General features: G+C 35.1%; 2 protein-coding genes across 2 annotated transcripts; both read right to left on the reverse strand.

Moving 5' to 3' along the window:
* Positions 1-5,362: 5,362 nt before the first annotated feature.
* Positions 5,363-6,467, reverse strand: LOC142643510 (uncharacterized). Its single transcript, XM_075818164.1, has 2 exons — positions 6,134-6,467; positions 5,363-5,832 (listed from the first exon to the last, which is right to left on the reverse strand). Exons 1-2 carry the CDS (start codon positions 6,372-6,374, stop codon positions 5,570-5,572), a joined length of 504 nt encoding a protein of 167 aa, XP_075674279.1. The 5' UTR covers positions 6,375-6,467; the 3' UTR covers positions 5,363-5,569.
* A 5,088-nt stretch (positions 6,468-11,555) lies between these two features.
* On the reverse strand, positions 11,556-12,407 carry LOC142644333 (cucumber peeling cupredoxin-like). Its single transcript, XM_075818969.1, has 3 exons — positions 12,200-12,407; positions 11,675-11,894; positions 11,556-11,580 (listed from the first exon to the last, which is right to left on the reverse strand). Exons 1-3 carry the CDS (start codon positions 12,405-12,407, stop codon positions 11,556-11,558), a joined length of 453 nt encoding a protein of 150 aa, XP_075675084.1.
* Positions 12,408-20,213: the final 7,806 nt, after the last annotated feature.

The raw sequence follows: 20,213 nt of genomic DNA on the forward strand, positions 1-20,213 counted from the left end.
CTCTGTACATCATTATCAACCTGTATTAGAACCAAACTAACGGCATGATTAGCCACAACAATATAAACAAACAGAACTTCATCAACTTCTAGCCGAGACATGATGGGTGGTTGCGAAAGATACTCCTTAAGCAGTTGAAAAACTAAAGCATACTCCTCGGTCCATTCAAATCCTTTCCACTTATTCAGTAGTTAAAAGAAAGGCCTGCACCTATCTGTGGACTTAGAAATAAATCGGTTGAGGGCAGCAGCCATCCCTGTCAACCTCTGAACTTCTTTAGGATTCCAAGGTGGCTGTAAGTTATTAATTGCCTTGACCTGCACAGGATTGACTTCAATTCCCCGATGAGTCACCATATAACCCAAAAATTTACCAGATCCCACACCAAAAAAGCACTTGGAAGCATTAAGGCGCAATTTGTACCTCCATAACGTTTGAAAAGTATCAATTAGGTCTTCCACATGCTTGGAAACCATTCTACTTTTTACCACCATGTCATCCACATACACCTCAATAGTTTTTCCCAGCTGTGGCTCAAACATCCTGGTCATCATCCTTTGATAGGTAGCTCCTGCGTTCTTCAAACCAAAAGGCATCACCTTATAGTGATAATTCGTATTAGGGGTGACAAAGGCAGTCTTCTCCTAATCATCCAAAGTCAAAGGTATTTAGTGATAACCCTGAAAAGCATCCAAGAAACTCATCTGAGGATGCCCAACGGTGGCATCCACCAACTGATCTATACGAGGCATTGGGAAAGAATCTTTAGGACATGCCTTGTTCAAATCTGTGAAGTCTACACATACTCTCCACTTCCCATTCTTCTTCTTCACAACCACTGTATGATCCAACCATTCAGGATAAAACACCTCTTTGATATCACCAGCCTTTTTGAGCCTAAGTACCTCTTCCTTGACGACCTCAGAATACTCTTTAGATGAGCGCCGAGATAATTGCTTCCTCAGCACCACAGCCGGATTGACATTCAAATGATGACAAATGAAATTCGGATTAACCCCGGGGGGCTCATAAGCATCCCATGCAAATACATCCACATTCTTCTTCAAAAACATAACCAGCTCTGCCTTTTCCTGATGTGGCAATTGAATTCGCACCTGAAAGAATTTTTTAGGGTCGTGATCTATAAGAACCTTCTCCAATTCTTCACACGCAGGTTCTTCCATCGCTGTTACCCTGGGCGCGGCCAGAGACATTGATTGCTATGAGCCCCCCTTAGCTGAGGCCGAGGACTCCGGCCCAGGCTGATGTAGAATTGCAGCCGCCATACACTGCCTAGCCACAGATTGACTCCCAATTAGTTCCTCGATCTGATCCCCAAATGGAAACTTGACTTTAACATGTAAAGTTGAGGACACGACACCCAAAGCATGCAACCATGGTCTTGCCGCAATGGCCGTGTAGGGAGAATATGCATCTACCACAATGAAATCTATGTCTACCACTTCTGGACCCGATTGCACAAGCAACCTAATTTGCCCTTTTGGTATGACGGCTTTCCCCTCAAAGCTTACCAGTGGCGAATCATAAGCCGTAAGATCCCCAAACTTTAATTTTAGCCCCTTGTATAAGTCAGGGTACATAATATCTGCACCACTACCCTGGTCAACCATCACCCTCTTCACATCGTAGCCCCCTATCCTCAGTGTAACCACCAAAGTATCATCATGGGGTTGGATAGTTTTGATCTTATCTTCTTTCGAGAAACCTAAAATAGGTGGGACATTCCCTTTAATCCTTTTCGGCTCAGAGCTAGACTCTTCGGCAAGAGTTCGTGCCACAAACAACACCCTAGAAGGACGAGAACTAGTCATACCTGGAGCAGCAAAGATAACATTGATCATTCCCAAAGGAGGCCTTGAAGCATTATTACCCTAATTTAAATGATCTCCCTGCCCATTGGGCCGATATAAAAACTTCTTTAACCTACCCTCCTTAACCAACTGTTCCAAATGATTTCACAGAGTCCTATAATCTTCAGTTGTATGACCCCTTTCCCGATGATAGTGGCAATGGAGGTTTTAATTATGCCTCATGGGGTCCCTGGCCATCTTGTTGGGCCAGTTGAAGTATGTTTTATTTTGGATTTTCTCTAAACCTGATGCATTGGTTCTCGGAATATAGTATTAACCACCTGAGGAGTGGTAGGACTGGATTGCCCAGCAAAATCTCTTTGGGGCCTGTTGTTGTTGTATCTGTCTGACCTGAAATCCCTCCTTTCCTGAGGGATAACCTTCGTCTTTCTCTTACCTTGCTGTTGATCTTCCTCAACCTATTTGTACTCATCAATACGATCCATGAGCCAACGTACACTCCTTACACGCTTTTTGGTCAGAGATTTCCTTAAGTCGTGCTTAATAGGGAGGCCAACTTTGAAAGTCCTTATTGCTACATCATCAAAATCACCATCGATCTCATTGAACATCTCCCAGTACCTATTAGAGTATGTTTTCAAGGTCTCCCCTTCTCTCATGGCCATGGATAATAACAAATCCAGAGGCCGAGGAACTCTACTGCAGGTGATGAAGCGAGACCCAAATGCCCTAGTGAGTTCCATGAAGGAATTAATAGAACCTTCCCTCAAGCCATTAAACCACCTCATCACAACAGGTCTCAAGCTAGAAGGAAAGACTTTGCACATTAAAGTTTCACTTTTAGAGTGTATCTCCATTCTTTGATTGAAATGACTCACATGCTCCACAGGATCCGTTTGGCCATTATAAATGGTGAACGTGGGTTGGGTGAACCGCCGTGGAAGCTTCCCCTTCTCCACCCTACGTCTGAAAGGTGACTTGGAAATTTGGTGCAATACCTTACTCATAGCATTATTTCCCAAGCCCCTAGAGGAAGGCTTCTTGTCCTCACGACCATGAAGATAATCCTCCTCATAAGAGAAAGACTCACTAGGAGGAGTTCTTGACTTGGGCCTATAACTACTACCCTAGGAATCTTCAGAAGAAGGGACAGAAAAATAGGGAGCCTGCCTTTGTCTCTCATGACGTAGCTTCTTCTTTAGGTGGTCAATTTCCTTCTGCATGGCCTTAGCATTTTCCTCATAAGGAATTCTACTTCCACCTTGTGAATGGCTCCTACTAGTATGAGTTGTATGCATGCTACCCTCACCATCTCTTTCCTGCTCAAGATGCACGAAATGATCCTCACGCTGGGACCCCCATCGATTCCGCATGGTGTGGACCTGAGCCTCCATAATCCTAAACCTCCTAAAACACAAGATTTCCCATAAATGACGTCAATTGTAAGGTCACAATTCGCACCCGAACCCAACAGTATGAAGGTGACAAGCCCAAAAAGTCCAATACAATGAAATTTGTAGACAGTGGGCTTGAAATCTAGGTTTTATGGATGTTAGATAACGAAAATGATAGGCTAGATTACCAAATCACATGCAATGAACTATTTATGTAACAGAATTTCTCCTCGGACATAAGCCGAGGATGATTTGTATTATCTTTCCTTCTTCCAAAGATAAATTACAATTATAAAAGGTGGTGTGTACATTATTTTCTCTCTTTCTTCTTCGATTCCCCTACCTGAATGCCTTTCTCTTCCTTTTATACTATGCTCCTCCTTCTCTCCATCTTATGTATGGATCAGATCATCGATCTAGATACTTGTCCCATCAACTGCCCTCCTGAAGTCTTCAAACAATAGCTGTAAGGCTGATCACCACTGTTCAAATGTCACTTTCTCATTAATGCGGCCAGAAAGGTAGGTGCAGAGTCTTTAATGCGGTGGTAGCAGCTTTCTCTAAAATATTACCCATCCGTTCTTCCTCTCTGTGCCCTTGCAAAATATATCTCCATCCACAAGACCTTCTAGAACATCATTCTAATCACCATGACGTGCCATCTGACCTTTACTTCACTCAGCCGAGGAGATAACCCTCCTCGGACTATTTCCACCAACTTCTCTCGCAACAGTTTGTTCGTGGGCCTTTAAGTTTGATATCATTATTACCACTAAATCCTCCTCGGACAAGTAAATACTCTTGGATCAGGCCCAAGGCCCAAGAACATGCCCTGGACCTTTTGTCCTCACAGTAATTTTTTATAAACTCTCAAAGGTAATAATGAAAGTACATCATCTTTTCATTACAATATTCCATTGCATTCTGTTTTTTAATAAATTCCCAAAACACAAATACTCATATGATAAATCTTAAGTATAACTCAATAATAATATATATGAACATAATTGGCCTTTGCTCTTGAGTTTAACCAACATGCAGTGTAAGTTTTAGATCTCTCTTTTACTAAGGAAATTAAGTAAAGTTTATTTTACTTGGATTTATGTATGAATGTATGTATGTATGTATGTATGTATGTGCCCTCACAGTAACATATTAAATAAAATTTTATCTCTTTACTCTTTCTCTAGACAAATCTTTGTCTTCTAACACACATACCATAAAGCCATTCCACCACTTTATTTATAGAGACTACGACACTTAACATTTTTCTAATTAAAAGAAAAGTGAGTAAGTGGTTAATATAATATAATTAGGTTCAAACCTACCACCTTGAACTTTTGGGGCCAAGTGATATCCTTATGTATTAACTTTTTTTAATTTTTTGTTTTTTTTTTTGTTTTGCTTTTTTTTTTTGAGAAGATGTGTTATATGAAGTATGAGATGTTATCTGCCCAACTGCCGTACCATCTAACTCCAATTATGGATTATAGGATGGACGGTATGTCTTCTTGCATTTTATTCTTTTCTTCACTTGCATTTTTGAAACACAAAATATAATAATTATATGGTGAATAGGCATTTAATATGGTTATGATTATACGTGATATTATCTATTTTTTTATTTGGGAAAAAAATTATGTGACAATATTTTACTGGATGATACAAATGTCATTACTTAAAAGTTACACTCTATCTTTATAGAATTTAATATTTACTTCGAATATTTAAACCAAACATGATCCTTCGGTCAAATATCATTAACCTTTTCAATTGTAAAATACTCCGATACTTTCAATATAAAATGGTAAATATTACAGTAAAACAACCAAGGATGCAAAATGGCACCTCTGTGGAACATCAATACCCAGTCACAACTGATAAAGTCTTTGATGGTTGTATAAGAGATCTGGGGTTCAATCCCCGCCTACACCAAAAACTACTTGGTGTCTTGGTTTGATGATAAAGAGCTATCATCAGGAGTGGATGCCATAGGTTGAAACTCTCTCCAAAAAAAAAAAAAATACCCAATCACAACTAGTACATTTATTCTTTGTCATCTCAGTTATTCATAACTCATAACATATATTATTTGTAACGGTAAGGACAAGGAAAGAAAATACATAAATTATAGAAAATCACTTAATTTAGAATGTGACCCATAAACTATAAAATGAGCAATCAATCACTTACTATTAATTCAAACTTACAAATAATCTTTAATTTAATAATAATAATAATAATAATAATAATAATAAAGCACTCATTATTTGCTACAACACAACAAAACTTTAAAAGAGAGAGTGGCAAATAAAGTTTCCCATGGCACACACGTATTAGTAATTATCTAAACCAGCGGTATATTGGCATCACAAAGAACTTCATGGTTCCATTCATGCAATGAATGCCATCGTGCTCACCGCAAGCAAAGTAGTGAGGCTGCCATGGCCTTTTCAGCACAAACTCAAAGCCCTCCCCAGCTCCTTGTGTTGCATTTCCCAGCTTCTGGGCATTTCTTAGGTCACATTTAATGAAGCTCTGGAGGTTTGGTAGCAAGTAAACACTGTGAGGATATGTGTTTGGAGTTGGTGGATCATATTTGAAAACTGCAATCAACATCATATAAACAGTTATTTTTCTTCCATATTTGCATTCAGCAAAACAAAACAAAAAATGCACATATTTTTCTTGTTCCTTAAGGATCTAAATTGATAATCTACGAATAAATACATTGAAAACAAAGTTCAAAGTTAGAATTGACTATATATTTTGATATCATAATGAATTTTTTAACTTGTCATAAAAACACAAGTAGTTTAAAAATATGATTTTGGTCACTATATTTTACAACTTGAACTATGCATGGAAATATGTAACAAGTAGCAATAGCAAAGTAATTAAGCTCACCTAGAGTGTCATTTAGGTAGAAAGGGCCATGTTTGATTGCCCATTCGGTGTAGTTAAAGCCATAATTCCAGTGGTAGGAGTCACCCACGATGATCCTGTTGGAAGTTTGTGTATTATTGGGGTGATAAGGGCCACGGTAAGGCCAATTCCCAAATTGCCCACCCTTGTTGGCCATGCTAATTGCCATTGTGGAAGCAATTAGCAGCACAAGCATGAGTCCATGTGCAACTGTGAAACCCATGGTATGATTTGCAACTTAGGAAAAAGACTAGCTAGAGGGTGAAATAATTAAAGAGGGTGAGACACAAAGAAAGAGCTAGCGAAATAAGATGTTAGCAACGATATTGATAGCATTACTTGAATGGGTATTTATATTGGGATAGATGGAATGAAAGTGGGGAGAGAAAAAAGTGCAAACTAGCCTAATTGACCTCTTTTTCAAAATATTGTAGGCAAAAGATGGAAAATACAATGTAAAAGCTTCATAAAAAAAAGTTATGTTTTCAGTTCTCCACTTGTAATTAGCCGACACATTATACACGTTGATATAAGGATCCAGCCTTTAGCCAAAGATAGATACTAAAAAAGAAATAGAAAGGACCTTTCTTTTGCATTTTCTCTAATTACTATTTTAGGATATATAATAATATATTGTGTGCCCTCACAATTTTTCCGTTAAGGACCATATCTTTCTTTCTTCCTCATGTTCTTTAAAAATTAATAAATTAATTAAATTGCCTATATTTTTTGAAACACTTTGGTAGTTTGGTACATGGTCATGTCTTTAAAGTAAAATGTTCTTATATATTTGTTAATGAACACTTCATACACACAACATCTATAAGTTCATTTTGAGAGTCGACATTTTTTAACATTTTCTACATTTAATGCGTGAAAAGTGCAATTTAAATGATGTGCAAAAACAAATAAGTGAGAATTGTTACCATCCTTCAAATTCCCCAACCCCTAAAAAAACCAAGTTCCTCATTATAGACTTTAAAAGAAAATTAACTAACATCTTCAATGACATTAATGCAGAAACCAAGTTTATTTTGGCAAATCACTAAAGGATGCATATGCATAGCAGTATAAAAATAGTGTCGTTAGACTTCTCAACCATATGAAAGCATTCTCTTAAAAGTCAAAACTAAGAACTGCGAAAGGGAGCTCCAATTAATATTGGGTTGTTGAAAATAGAGTAGAAATTTCCCCTCAAACAAAAAAGGAGTCAACTAGTATAATCTGAGTTTTCCAATTTAGACCACTGTATGCTGGGAATCAAGACAGAAATGCTCTTTGAACTGACAGATTTTGACTGAAATGGAAAAGAAAGTATAAAATTTGAAATATATTGATATGATATTCCGCGTTCTGTCGAGGGACAAGTATGTAATTCAACTGTGTGATGTGATGATGACGGTTAAATTGCACAATATATATGCCATCATACGTCTAGAAATTATAGTAAATATTTTCCTTCTAGATATAATTCATTCTATTCTCTTATTATATATTAACTCAGAAAACATAATAACGCTGGTTAGATTTGATAGTTTTTTTACTATAACTCTCAGAAAACCTCTGTATATTCAGATTTTTATTTTAAATTGGGGTTTAATAGGTGGGTTTCAGCTAACTCAACTGGTAAAGTTTTTGCTAATTGAATAAGAAATCTAAGATTCAATTTAATCTCCGTCGATACCAAAAACTGATTAGTATTTTGGTCTGACGATAAATTATTATCATCAGGACAGGCTCCATAGGTTAAAACGCTTTTAAAAAAATTAAGGTTTAATTGTAATATTATCGGAAAATGATTCCACTTATTTTATTATTTATTACTTCCAAACAATGTTACTTACCTTCAGTGGTGGCTCTAGGAAGTTTTTTTAAGGTGGTCACTAAGAAATTTAAATTATACAAATTCTAATAAAGCGATAACTTGAATATTTACTACAATTGCAAGTCAAGTTACGAAAGAGAGCAAAATTGTTGCGATTGCAAAGCCCAAAAGAATATATCTGTCATCATTATCAAAGAAAACTCACAACCACAATATTTTTCTTAGTACCATTTTTTAAGGAAAATGAAATTAGAGATTATTTTATTGAATAGGTTGAACGATCTACAAATTTGAATGATTAGCGATTTTTATCCTTTTATTTTATAATAGGCTTTTTGTTAAATAATTTGTTCACTTTTTGTTGTTTGGTCTTGTTTTATTTTGTTTGGTTGATGATTATTGATATTTGGGCTAATATTTATTGTTGTTATTTAAGATTTTTTTTATTTATAAAAGGGATTAAGGATTATGTTTGGGGGGGGGGGTAGATTAATTTTGGAGTAATGCTATATTTACAACATTCTTACAATAAATCTTATGCAAAAAATTGTTATTGGTAGGTAAAAAAATAATATCAGTAATTGGGTCAAATTAGAATTAATAACAACTTATTACATTGAATTTGTTGTGAAATTATTGTAAAAATATTGTGAATGTAACATTACTCTTCTTTTTGTCGAACCCAAATTTTTGTAATTCTCAAATTAGGGTATTCAACATTTTTATTAAAGTAGTAATAATATGTTAGTTTAGCATATAATATATTTTTAGCAAGTGTATATATACATTTTTTTGTAAGTCAGCAGTAAGTCAGAGTAGTCCTGTGACTACCCTAATTTGCATGTGGAGCTGCCAGTGCTTACCTTTCATTTCTTTCTATTAATTTATTTTAAAAATTCAAACTAGATTACTTGATTCCATTTCATTTCTTTCCCTCATTTAAATACATTTCAATCCTTCTAGATCATTTCAATTATTTCTTTATAAACTCTTAAACGAAGGCTTAATGAGTGATCACCGTATGTTTAATGAGTTTTCCCATCATACATGATTACAGCTTTTACTTTGCTTCATGTTCGTGGACATATATCTCAACTCTTCTTCTCGTGCATCTTATCTCTCTCAATAATCTTTGGTTCTTGCCAACACGTATTTCATGCAGACATGCAATATGCCTACACAAATAAATATGCCATTTCACTCTAGGAAAATAGGCCTTTTGTAGCGGTCAAAATCACTGCAAAAAGTAAAACAAAAACAACGCTGCAAGATTTGAGTTATGGTTCATATATATCTGTTAAAGAGGTTTTGTTTTCGTGACCACCGCTATAATAGATTTTTTTTATATTTTCTTTATTGCTTTTTGTTTTATAAATGCCCTTTCCATATTTTTTTATACCGTAAATTTCATCAGGTTTATAATGAAAATTGTAAGATTTTGTATCTTTTAGGGGCTGCACCATTTACAATCAATATAAAAAGAGCGTCTATAATATAGTACTGCAATACAAATAGCCTCCAATTCCTATTATGGTTGAGTTCGCGTTGGCTCGTGATATAATGTATTTATTTTCTTCTCAATAAAGTTACGATCTTTTCATCAAAAGAAGAAAAGTTCCTTTGTGTGAGGCCTTTAACATTTACGATACTAAAAATTTTATGAAAATAAATAAAATTTTAAGCCCTTTATCAGTTAATATTCTTAAATGTATTTGAAAGAAACTTCACTCTAGGAAAGTGGACTGAAATAGACCAAATAGAGCAAAATGGACAGTAACGGACTGAAGTAGACCAATTCGTACTGAAGTGGGCCGAATGGACAGAAATGGACCGAATGGACCTAAGTAGACCAAGATGGACGAAATATGATTGAATTGGATAGAAGGAATGAAGTGGACCAATTCATTATTTTGCATTATCATTTTAATTAGTATTATTATCAAAGGCACTTCTATTTTTTCCCTAAAGTCAATACATTTCCATTCATATTAATTTGATGATGATGCACTTTCCAATTACAAAAATATCTAGACATGTGATGAGATTTATACACTAAAAAAATTAACTCACCCACAACCTAGCACTAAAAGATGACTATAAATTTACATCAATGGAAAATATTAACACGAATGAAAATAAAAAATAAAAGCCTCCGAAAACTCTCTAAGCACATGTCAAACCTCTAAACCCAAAGGCCCATTACTCTGTTGGGTTTTGTGGAACCTAGTTATGTTTGATTTAGTTGATGACTAGACCCGACCTGAATAATGTTGTGTGGTTTTTAATGAGAGATTTTCTGAGGCTTAGTCCATAGAACGGAGGATGTAGAAAACGTTGTTTTGTGATTAGGGCTTGTTGTTGTCGATTTTTGAGAGAGAAAAAGGACTGTAGCCGCACTTTGTATTTTTTTTCCTGATAATAGTGAAATCTCTGCAACTCCATGGACGTAGGCAAATTGGCGAACCACATAAATACTGTCTTGTGCGTATAATTTTTTTTTTTTTGCATGTGTTTTCTCTATTTTTTGTTTCTCAAGAGTTTAGGAATTCGTGGAAATTCCCTACATTTCTCACCCCTCAACCCAAACAGGCAAACACCCTTATCTCATTCCTTTCTAATTATTTGAAGGAGATTTTGCCCTTTCGAAAACCTCCAGCCTTGTCACTCTTGGCCTAGCACACGAATGCTCCCATGAGTACAGGTGGGCTAAAGTAAATTTAGAGAGTAATATGGAAAGTCTGGATAAAGATTTTCATTTTTTTAAAGCTCCCATATGTTTTAATTTAAAGATATTTTGGGATAAAAGGGATTAATATTTTTCCGTATGTTGCTATAAATTGGTCAAAGAAAAATCCATCATTGGACAGGAATTCAGGAAAATAGTAGGCTGAGTGATAAACACATGCTTACTTCTCTGTTCTATCTCTCACATTTCTTCTGAAGTATGAGATTAGACCAAAACAAAGTCAAATTAAGCTGGAAAATACTCTAAACAAAGAACGGATTGAGAAACGTGGTTAAGAAAAAACGTATGTAATGATTATATATATTTCATGCTATTGAGAACAAGTATGGAGTAGAGGACGGACAATATGTCTTCTCGCATTTTATTTTTTTTCTTCTCTATCATTTTTTGTAACACAAAATATAATAATTATATAGTGAATAGGCATATAGGGTTATGATTGTATGTAATATTATCTATTCTTTTATTTGGGAAAAAATAATTATGTGACAATATTTTGCTAGATGATGCAAAGTCCTTACTTAAAAGCTACGGTAGCTCTATTTTTATAGAATTTAATATTTACTTCAAAAGTCTAAACCAGAAATTAATGATCACCTTCTCAAAAAAACAAAAAAACAAAAAAAAAAACAAAAGCAAAAACAAAACAAAGCAAAACCAGACATGATCATTAGGTCAAATGCCATGAACCTTCCAATTGTAGAAGATTATGATACTTTCAATACATAATAGTAAACATTACAATTAAACAATCAAGTATGCAAAATGACACCTTTGTAGAACATCAATACCCAGTCACAGCTGGTACATTTATTCTCTCTCATCTCAATTATTCAGAACTCATAACATTGTCTGTACCTGTAAAAATAGAGAGTAGCAAGTGAAGTTTCCCATGGCACTCACGTTTTTTAGTAATCATCTAAACCAATGATATATTGGCAGCACAAAGAACCTCATGGTTCCATTAAAGCAATGAGCCCCCACACTACAAGCAAAGTAGTGAGGTTGCCATGGCTTTTTTAGCACAAACTCGAAGCCCTCCCCAGCTCCTTGTGTCTCATTTGCCACCTTCTGGGCATTTGTAAAATCACATCTAAGGAAGCTATCAAGGTTTGGTAGCAAGTAAACATTGTGAGGAAATGTTTTATTTGTTGGTGGATCATATTTGAAAACTGCAATCAACATCATATAAACAGTTATTTTTCGTGCATATTTGCATTTATGAGCAAAACAAAACAAAAAATTTACACATTTTTCATGTTCCTTAAGGATCCAAATTGATCAGCTATGAATAAATAAAGTGAAGACAACGTTCAAAGTTAGAATTGACTATTTTAATATCATGATAAATTTTATAACTTGTCATAAAAACACAAGTGGTTTAAAAAAAATGATTGTGATCACTATATTTTACAACCTAAACTATATATGCATGGCAATATGTAACAAGCAATAATAGCAAAGCAATCAAGCTCACCTAGAGTGTCATTTACGTAGAAAGGGCCATGTTCGATTGCCCATTTGGGGTAGTCAAAGCCATATTTCCAATTGTTGGTGTCACCCACGATGATCCTTTTGGGAGTTTTTGTATGTTTGGAATTCCCAATTGGCCTGGCTATGCTAACTGCCATTGTGGAAGCAATTAGCAGCACTAGTACGAGTCCTTGTGCAATTGTGAAACCCATGGTATGATTTGCAACTTATGAAAGATACTAGAGAGTGAAATAATTAAGAGGGTGGACGCAAAGAACGAGCTAGCGAAATAAGATGTTAGCAATGATATTGATAGCATGGTTTAAATGGGTATTTATATTGGGATAGACGGAATGAAAGTGGGGAGAGAGAGAGAGAGAGAGAGGTGCAGATTGGCCTAAGGCTAAATCCATATATCAACGTGTATAATGCGTTGGCTAATTACAAGTGGAGGACTAAAAATGTAACTTTTTTTTTTATAGAGCTCTTGCATGCTAAATTTTGAAAAAAAAAAATGAGTTGTATTTTATAAAAAAATGAGTCATTTTTCAAAAATCATTTTCTATAAAACTATCTTATTTTCCTATGTTTGGTAGCAACCTTAATTAAGTTTAAAAAAAATCTCATAATTTCCCTTATTTAACTTGCTGTAAGATAAAGTTGTTAAAAAAAAAAAAAAAGCAATACTTTTCATATGCAATACTTTTTCTATTGACTAAAGAAATACCTTTTCTGTTGACTAAAGAAAAAGTATTGCTCTAAAAATAAGCAATACATTTTCTATTGACCAAAGAAAAACACGAAACACAAGGTTTTCCATTGAAACAAACGGAACATTCGTCTTCTTAATTTTTTATAATAAAAATAATTTTCTATATTTGTTTTAACACATTGGTACTTTGTTCCATGATTATGTCCTTAAAGAAAAATGTTCTCGAACGCTCACTGATATACACCGTGTACATGCAACATCTATAATTTCAAACTAGATATCCACATATATTAACATTTTCTATGTTTAAAATGTGAAAACTGCAAATGCGGATAACGTACAAAAAAAACAAGTATGTGAGAATCACTATCCCGTCCTTCAATTCCCCAACCCCTAAAAAAGGGCAAGTACCATATTGGTCAAGAGATTTACAAGCAAAATAAGTAACATCTTCAATGACTTTACTTATGCAATAGCCAAGATTATTTAGGAAAATCCCTAAAGGATGTATAGCACTATAATAAAGTGTCTTCTTAACAATATGAAAGCACTCTCTCAGATGTCAAAACCAAGAATTGCGAAAGGGAGCTCCAATATTGGATTGGTAGAGATAGAGTAGAAATTTTCCCTCAACCAAAAAGAAGTCAACAACTAGTATGATCTTTTTTTCCTATTTGGACCACTGTATGCTGGGAATCAAGACAGAAATGCACTTTAAACTGACAGATTTTGATTGAAATAGAAAAAGAGGTATAAAAAATTAAAAAGTGAAATATATTGATATCATATTCAGCGTGTTGTTGATGGAGAAGGATATAATTCAACTGGGTGATGTGATGATGCTGTAAAATTGCACAATATATATGCCATCATTTGTCTAGACTTATTCATACTACTCTAATATCATGTTAGAAATACTAAATGAATAGTATTGTATTTCACAGTATAAAAATATAAAATATACGTGAGTGCCTTTATATAAGAGGCATAGTGTGCAGTACATATCATAGTTAGCAGTACAAATATATGTGCTATACAAATAAATAGAGTGAGCCTAAAGCCATAATGTGTAGTACAAGTATGTTTGCTATACAAGTAAATAAGGTGGGCCTAAAACCCACAATTCATTATACGTTAACACGTTTTATTCTCTCTTATTAAGTATATATTAACCAAGAAAACATGACAAAGAAGGTTAGATTTAATGATTTTTAACTAAAATTTCCAATATATATATAAAAGAGGATTCCTCTTTTTCAACTAGACTTTTGTGTGATTCAAAAATACCCTCATTAATGGAAAGTAACTTCATTTAGAAATAGTGTCATAAATGTCAAATAACAAATTTCATTTTAGATTCAAAAAGAAAACTCCTAAAATTTATGATTTTTTTTCTCTTTACATTCAAAAAAGAAATTACAGTTACGGCTTATCTTTAAAGATCATTTTTATTTGTTTGAAAAATAAAAAATATATATTTCTAAATTATAATAGATATAAATTATAAAATTTTATCAAAAAAATAGAAGAGTCTCTGAGCACACGCAACGTGCATACTTAGAAACAAACACACACACACACACACTTAGTCTTCTATTTTAAAATGAGATAAATTACACACCATAAACAAATCATACATATTATATTAAATTGAAAGTTGAAAGAAAATTCAATAAAACATTATAATTTTGTGTTAAGTGCTTTTACATATAGATTCATGAATCTCAACTTAAAAAATATAAATAAATAAATAAACATAACAAAACAAAAATCAAACATGGCCCTTTCTACCTATATGACACACTAGGTGAGCTTGATTACTTTGCTCACTACAAAAAATGCGGGCTATAGCCACATTTTTTAGCCGCGTTTATAAAAAAACGCGGCTATAGACCAAACCTATAGCCGCGTTTCTACGAAACGCGGCTTCAAACCCAACCTATAGCCGTGTTTCTAAAAAACGCGGCTTCAGACCCAACCTATAACTGCGTTTTGTTAAACGCGGCCATAGGTTAGGTCTAAAGCCGCGTTTCTAAGTGCCTTGAGCTGCGTTTTACGTCCAGACTATAGCCGCAGTTTCAAAAACGCGGCTATAGGTCCAGGCAAAAAATATTTTTTTATACGGATGGTATGTACAGTAGAACAAAATTTTTTTTTTATAAGGGAGGGCTATAGCCGCGTTTCCAGGAAAGTGGACCCAAATAGGCCGAATGGACAAAGTGAATTGAAGTAGACCGTAATGGACTAAGGTGGACCGAATAAACTATAATGGACAGAAATAGACTGAATAGACCAAAGTGGACAAAAAGGGCCGAAGTGGACCAAAATAGACTGAATTAGACCAATTCATTATTTTGCATTACTTCGGTTGATATTTTGCATTATCATTTTAGTATTATTATCGAAGTCTCTTCTTTTTTTCTTTTTTTTTTCCTAAAGGTTAATACATTTCCATTCATCTTAATTTGAGGTTAATGAACTTTCCAATTACAAAAATACCAAGAGATGTGATGAGATTTATACATGAAAAAATTAACTCACCCACAAAACTAGCACTAAAAGATGAATAATACATTGACATCAATGAAAATTTTAACATGAATGAAAATAAAAAATAAATAAATAATGAAAGCCTCTGAACACGCTCTACGCACATGTCAAACCTCTAAACCCAAAGGACCATTGCCCACCCCTCAACTAAGGGTGTCAATGTTCGACCCAACCCGCGAACACAACACGAACCCAACACGGGTTTTTCAGGTTAGGGTTGGGCCTTAATGGGTTTGGGTCATAAATGGGTTAACCAGAAAGCGACACGATAAGAAACATGTCATAAGTGGGTCAACCTGTGTAATCCGCAATAGACACGTTTGACACGCCAATTTATTTGTGCCAACTTGAAATGACCCACTTAACACAACCCGTTTAACTCGTATAACAAATAAATATTTATTTTATTTTAGATTTATCAATTACCTTTTATATCCAACATATATTTTAAATTTAAAAACAAAAATGAGTAATTACAAAAATTTACAAGTGATATAATTGGAAATTGAAAATTTTCAAACCCTAGAACTACTAATATATATATATATATTGGGCATAGAACTTGCACAAATGAAATTGGATGAGTTTGTGGTAGATGTTATGAATTTGGACATCAACAAAGAATCTAAGAATGATAATCATGGTCATAGTCAAGATTAGTCTACTGTTTGCTCAAATTCTTTCAATATTGATACTTAGCATTTAGCGAGTTCCAAGGATATTATATTTTTGTTGAACTATGTTATTTTATTTTTGTTAAACTTTGTTATTTTGAATTTGGGTTGAAGTGTATGCACTTCTTTTGGAGTGTAAAGAACTTATTTTTAGATGAATGTTATATTTTTGTTGAACTATATTATTTTAAATGTGGGTTGAAGACTTGAAGTGTATGCATTGCTTTTTGGGAGGTAAAAAAAATTATTTCTAGATGGATGTTATATCTAATATTATGCAGGTTGAAATGGGTTGTGTTACATTCATGTCAACCCAACACGACTCGTTTATTAAGCGTGTCAAATGGGTTGGGTTAGGTCAACCCACCTTATTAACAGGTCGGGTTAGGGTTGAAGGATCATGACACAATTATTAAATGGGTCGGGTTAGGGTTGAGCTATTTAGTCAAATACCTCTACCTCGACACAACACGAACCCGACACGCTAACCCGAATTGACACCCCTACCCTCAACCAAAAGAGGCAAACACCCTTATCTCATTCTTTTCTAATTATTTAAGGAGATTTAGCCCTTTCGAAAATCTCCAGCCTTTTCACTCTCGGCCTAGCACACGAATGCTCCCATAAGCAAAGGTGGTCTCAAACTAAATTTAGAGAGTAATATGGAAAGTCTGGATAAACATTTTCATTTTTTTAAAGCTCCCATATGTTTCTATAAATTGATAAAAGAAAAGTCCATCATTGGACAGGAATTCAGGAAAATAGTAGGCTGAGTGGTAAACACTAATCACATGCTCTTCTCTCTTCTGTGTCTCACATTTTCTTCTTCCTTTTATACTTTCTTTAACTTGACATTCATAGGAATTGATCAACGAGTTGTTGACAGTGGAGGAATTTTATAATTCAGATCCCTCATCCAAAAGGGGGTCAACAAAAATCATGTAAGTTGGTGTTGGTTGTTTCTTTTCATGAATGAAATTAGACCAAAACAAAGTCAAAGCTAGAAAATACACTAAACAAACAACGGATTGAGAAACGTGGTTAAACGATTGAGTGATGTGATGATGACTTGGATTTATGTATGAATATATGAATGTAAGTATGCATGTGCCCTCACAGTAACACATTAAATAAACTTTTATCTCTCTACTCTTTCTCTAGACAAATCTTTGTCTTCTAACACACATACCATAAAGCTACTCCACCACTTTATTTACATAGACTACGACACTACATTTTTCTAATTAAAAAAAAAAAAAAGTGTAAATGATTAATATAATATAATTAGGTCCAGACTTAGGTGGGTTCTAGTTAGCTCAACTAGAAAAGTCTCTGATAGTTGAATAAGAGGCCTGAGATTCAATCTCTGCCTATACCAAAACTTGATTGGTGTCTTTGTCTGATAATAAAGAACTATTATCAGAAGCGGGCGCCATAAGTTGAAACTCGAAACTCTCTAAAAAAAAAAAAAAAGGTCCAAACCTACCAACTTGAACTTTTGGGACCCAATGATATCCTTACATGTTATATTAACTTTTTTTTTTTTTTGTTGAGAAGAATGTGTTATATGAACTCTTTAATTAAAATCTCACCATGTTGTTATCTACCCAACTGCCGTACCATCTAACTCCAATTATGGAGAATAGGATGGACAATATGTCTTCTTGCATTTTATTTTTTTCTTCACTTGCATTTTTGAAACACAAAATATAACAATTATATGGTGAATAGGCATTTAATATGATTATAATTATACGTGATATTATTTATCTTTTATTTGGGAAATAAATTATGTGACAGTATTTTGTTGAATGATGCAAATGTCATTACTTAAAAGTTACACTCTATCTTTATAGAATTTAATATTTATTTTGAATGTCTAAACCAAACATGATCCTTAGGTCAAATGTCATTAACCTTTTCAATTTTAAAAGACTCTGATACTTTCAATATAAAATGGTAAATGTAAGTGCACAATTTGTACCCGAACCCAACTGCGTGATGGATTTAGGCCCAAAAAGCCTTATACAATCAAATTTGTAGAGCGTGGGCTTAAAACCTAGGTTTTATGGATATTGAACAACAGATAGGTGGGCTAAATCGCCACTATCTACACAATCAATGGATAAAAATGACAGAAACTCTCATCGGACGTAAGCCGAGGATGACCTATATTGCCTTTCCTTCCTCAAACAATAGATTAAAATTGAAGATGAGGTGTATAGTACTTTCTTTCTCTCTTTCTCTTTCCTTTTTTCTTTTTTCGATCCTCGTCTCTAATGCCCTTTCTGTTCCTTTATATCCCTCTTCTTCTTCCCTTCATCTTCCATGTGTAGCCCAAATTACCCCATTAGATGCTTGTCCCATCCACCACCCTCTGGAAGTCTTCAAACAATAGCTGGAAGGCTAAACATTACTGTTCAAATGTCATTTTTCCATTAATGCGGCTGGAGAGGTAGGTGTAGGGTCTTTAATGCGGTGGTAACAGCCTTTTTCCTTGATATTTCTCATACGTTCTTCATCTCTATAACTATGTGGAATATATCTTTACCCACCAAGCCTTCCAGAATTCTCTCCCCAAACATCATGACGTGTCATACGATCTTCACTTGACTTAGCCGAGGAGATGCCTCTTCTCGGACAACCTCATCAACCTTTCTAACAAGAGCTGGCTTACGGGCCTCAAAGGCTTTGCTCGGACAGGCTTACACCACCGAATTAGACCCAAGGCCCAAATACGTGTTTTGACCATTTTACCCCCACAATAGCCCCTCAAAACTTCGTTTTTCTCCCCATCTGGGAAGGAAAGTGAAGTTTTGACACAACACCACGACCTTCACACGCTTTTCAAATCAACACGCGTGAAAACATCATCTCGCCTTTTTTAAACCGCTCCTGACGCTTCGAAATCCGCCAGACATGCATTAATTGCTGTAGGTAACGCCCTGTCCCCCACGTCCAATGGTGTGATGCACATCCAACGGCTCAGGTCTTTCTCAAATTTGGGCGGGATAACTTCCATTCAATGCTGCTTCCCATACGCCAAAACACCTAGGAAACCGAAATTCAACCTCTCACTTTAGAAATCAATCAAATCTCAAAAGTTCCTATTCTCTCTCCTCTCAAGAAGCTCGTGAAGAATCGTCTACCTATTTCCCTTAAGTTCTCAATATTCTAAGTTCATTTCTCGTCAGCTATTATTCTCGGCCATTAATTATATCCTTCCCCTCTCTAAAATTTCACTCTTGCCCCCACCAAATGGGTAGATTCAAGTGTTTAGTAGATACTGATGCCGGTATGGAGGGTTTTCAGGCTAAAGATCGTATTCCTCAAAACGTAGGCTTAAGAGATTGCTCCCTAGAAGCCATAGCTGACGATAGGGAAGAAGGAGAAGTTGTCATTCCCATCATCGCATTCTTAGAGGGCGGGATGACACTTCCCATGAAAAACGTAACCAGCGAATACCTTCATAACCATAGGTTATGCCCAAATCAATGCACACCCAACGTATTTAGAGTTTTAGGTTGTGTCGACACTCTAAATGAGCAAATGGGTCTGAATCTCACATGGCACGATGTCGTCTACATGTACGAGTGTCATAAACTTAAAGATGTAGGATATTACCTCAAATCTAGGTCTAGCATTGTGAGGCTCATATCTTGTCTTCCCAAATCCAATAAAGGTATGAAAGACGCCTATCTAATTGTTTCTGGAATGTGGTACGACGGTCCTCATTGCCCAGTCGAATGGGGAATCCTAGGTGTGACTCCATAGGAATTAGATTCCCTAACCTGTGACTTGTTTTAACTTTACCATTTCTAATTACACTATCTTCTATTCTCTCTTCATTTGGCCCTTATTTTCGATCTAACCATATTCACTTCCTCGGACATTTTTTGCAGACAAACAACACATACGGCCCCGTCTAAGCCTTTGCAGCGTCGCAGACCTCAATCGCGTTCTACGATCCGAGGTGTTTGTGAGCAAAGACCTACAAGTGAGGGTAGCCCATCTCATATTGGGATACGACCCTCTGTCAGAAGACTTCCAAGATATTGGCAACACGATCACCGCAAGTGACC

Source organism: Castanea sativa, chromosome 7, assembly GCF_040712315.1.
Source record: "Castanea sativa cultivar Marrone di Chiusa Pesio chromosome 7, ASM4071231v1".
Lineage (NCBI taxonomy): Eukaryota > Viridiplantae > Streptophyta > Magnoliopsida > Fagales > Fagaceae > Castanea > Castanea sativa.

What these genes read in the sequence shown, in the direction of transcription:
- LOC142643510 (XM_075818164.1), bottom strand. Translation starts at nt 6,374, where the DNA reads ATGGGTTTCACAGTTGCACATGGACTCATGCTTGTGCTGCTAATTGCT. An exon ending in CTACCTAAATGACACTCTAG is followed by an intron (nt 5,833 to 6,133) that starts GTGAGCTTAATT and finishes TGTTGATTGCAG; the next exon opens with TTTTCAAATATGATCCACCA.
- LOC142644333 (XM_075818969.1), bottom strand. Translation starts at nt 12,407, where the DNA reads ATGGGTTTCACAATTGCACAAGGACTCGTACTAGTGCTGCTAATTGCT. An exon ending in CTACGTAAATGACACTCTAG is followed by an intron (nt 11,895 to 12,199) that starts GTGAGCTTGATT and finishes TGTTGATTGCAG; the next exon opens with TTTTCAAATATGATCCACCA. An exon ending in TGCTTTAATGGAACCATGAG is followed by an intron (nt 11,581 to 11,674) that starts GTTCTTTGTGCT and finishes CTATTTTTACAG; the next exon opens with GTACAGACAATGTTATGAGT.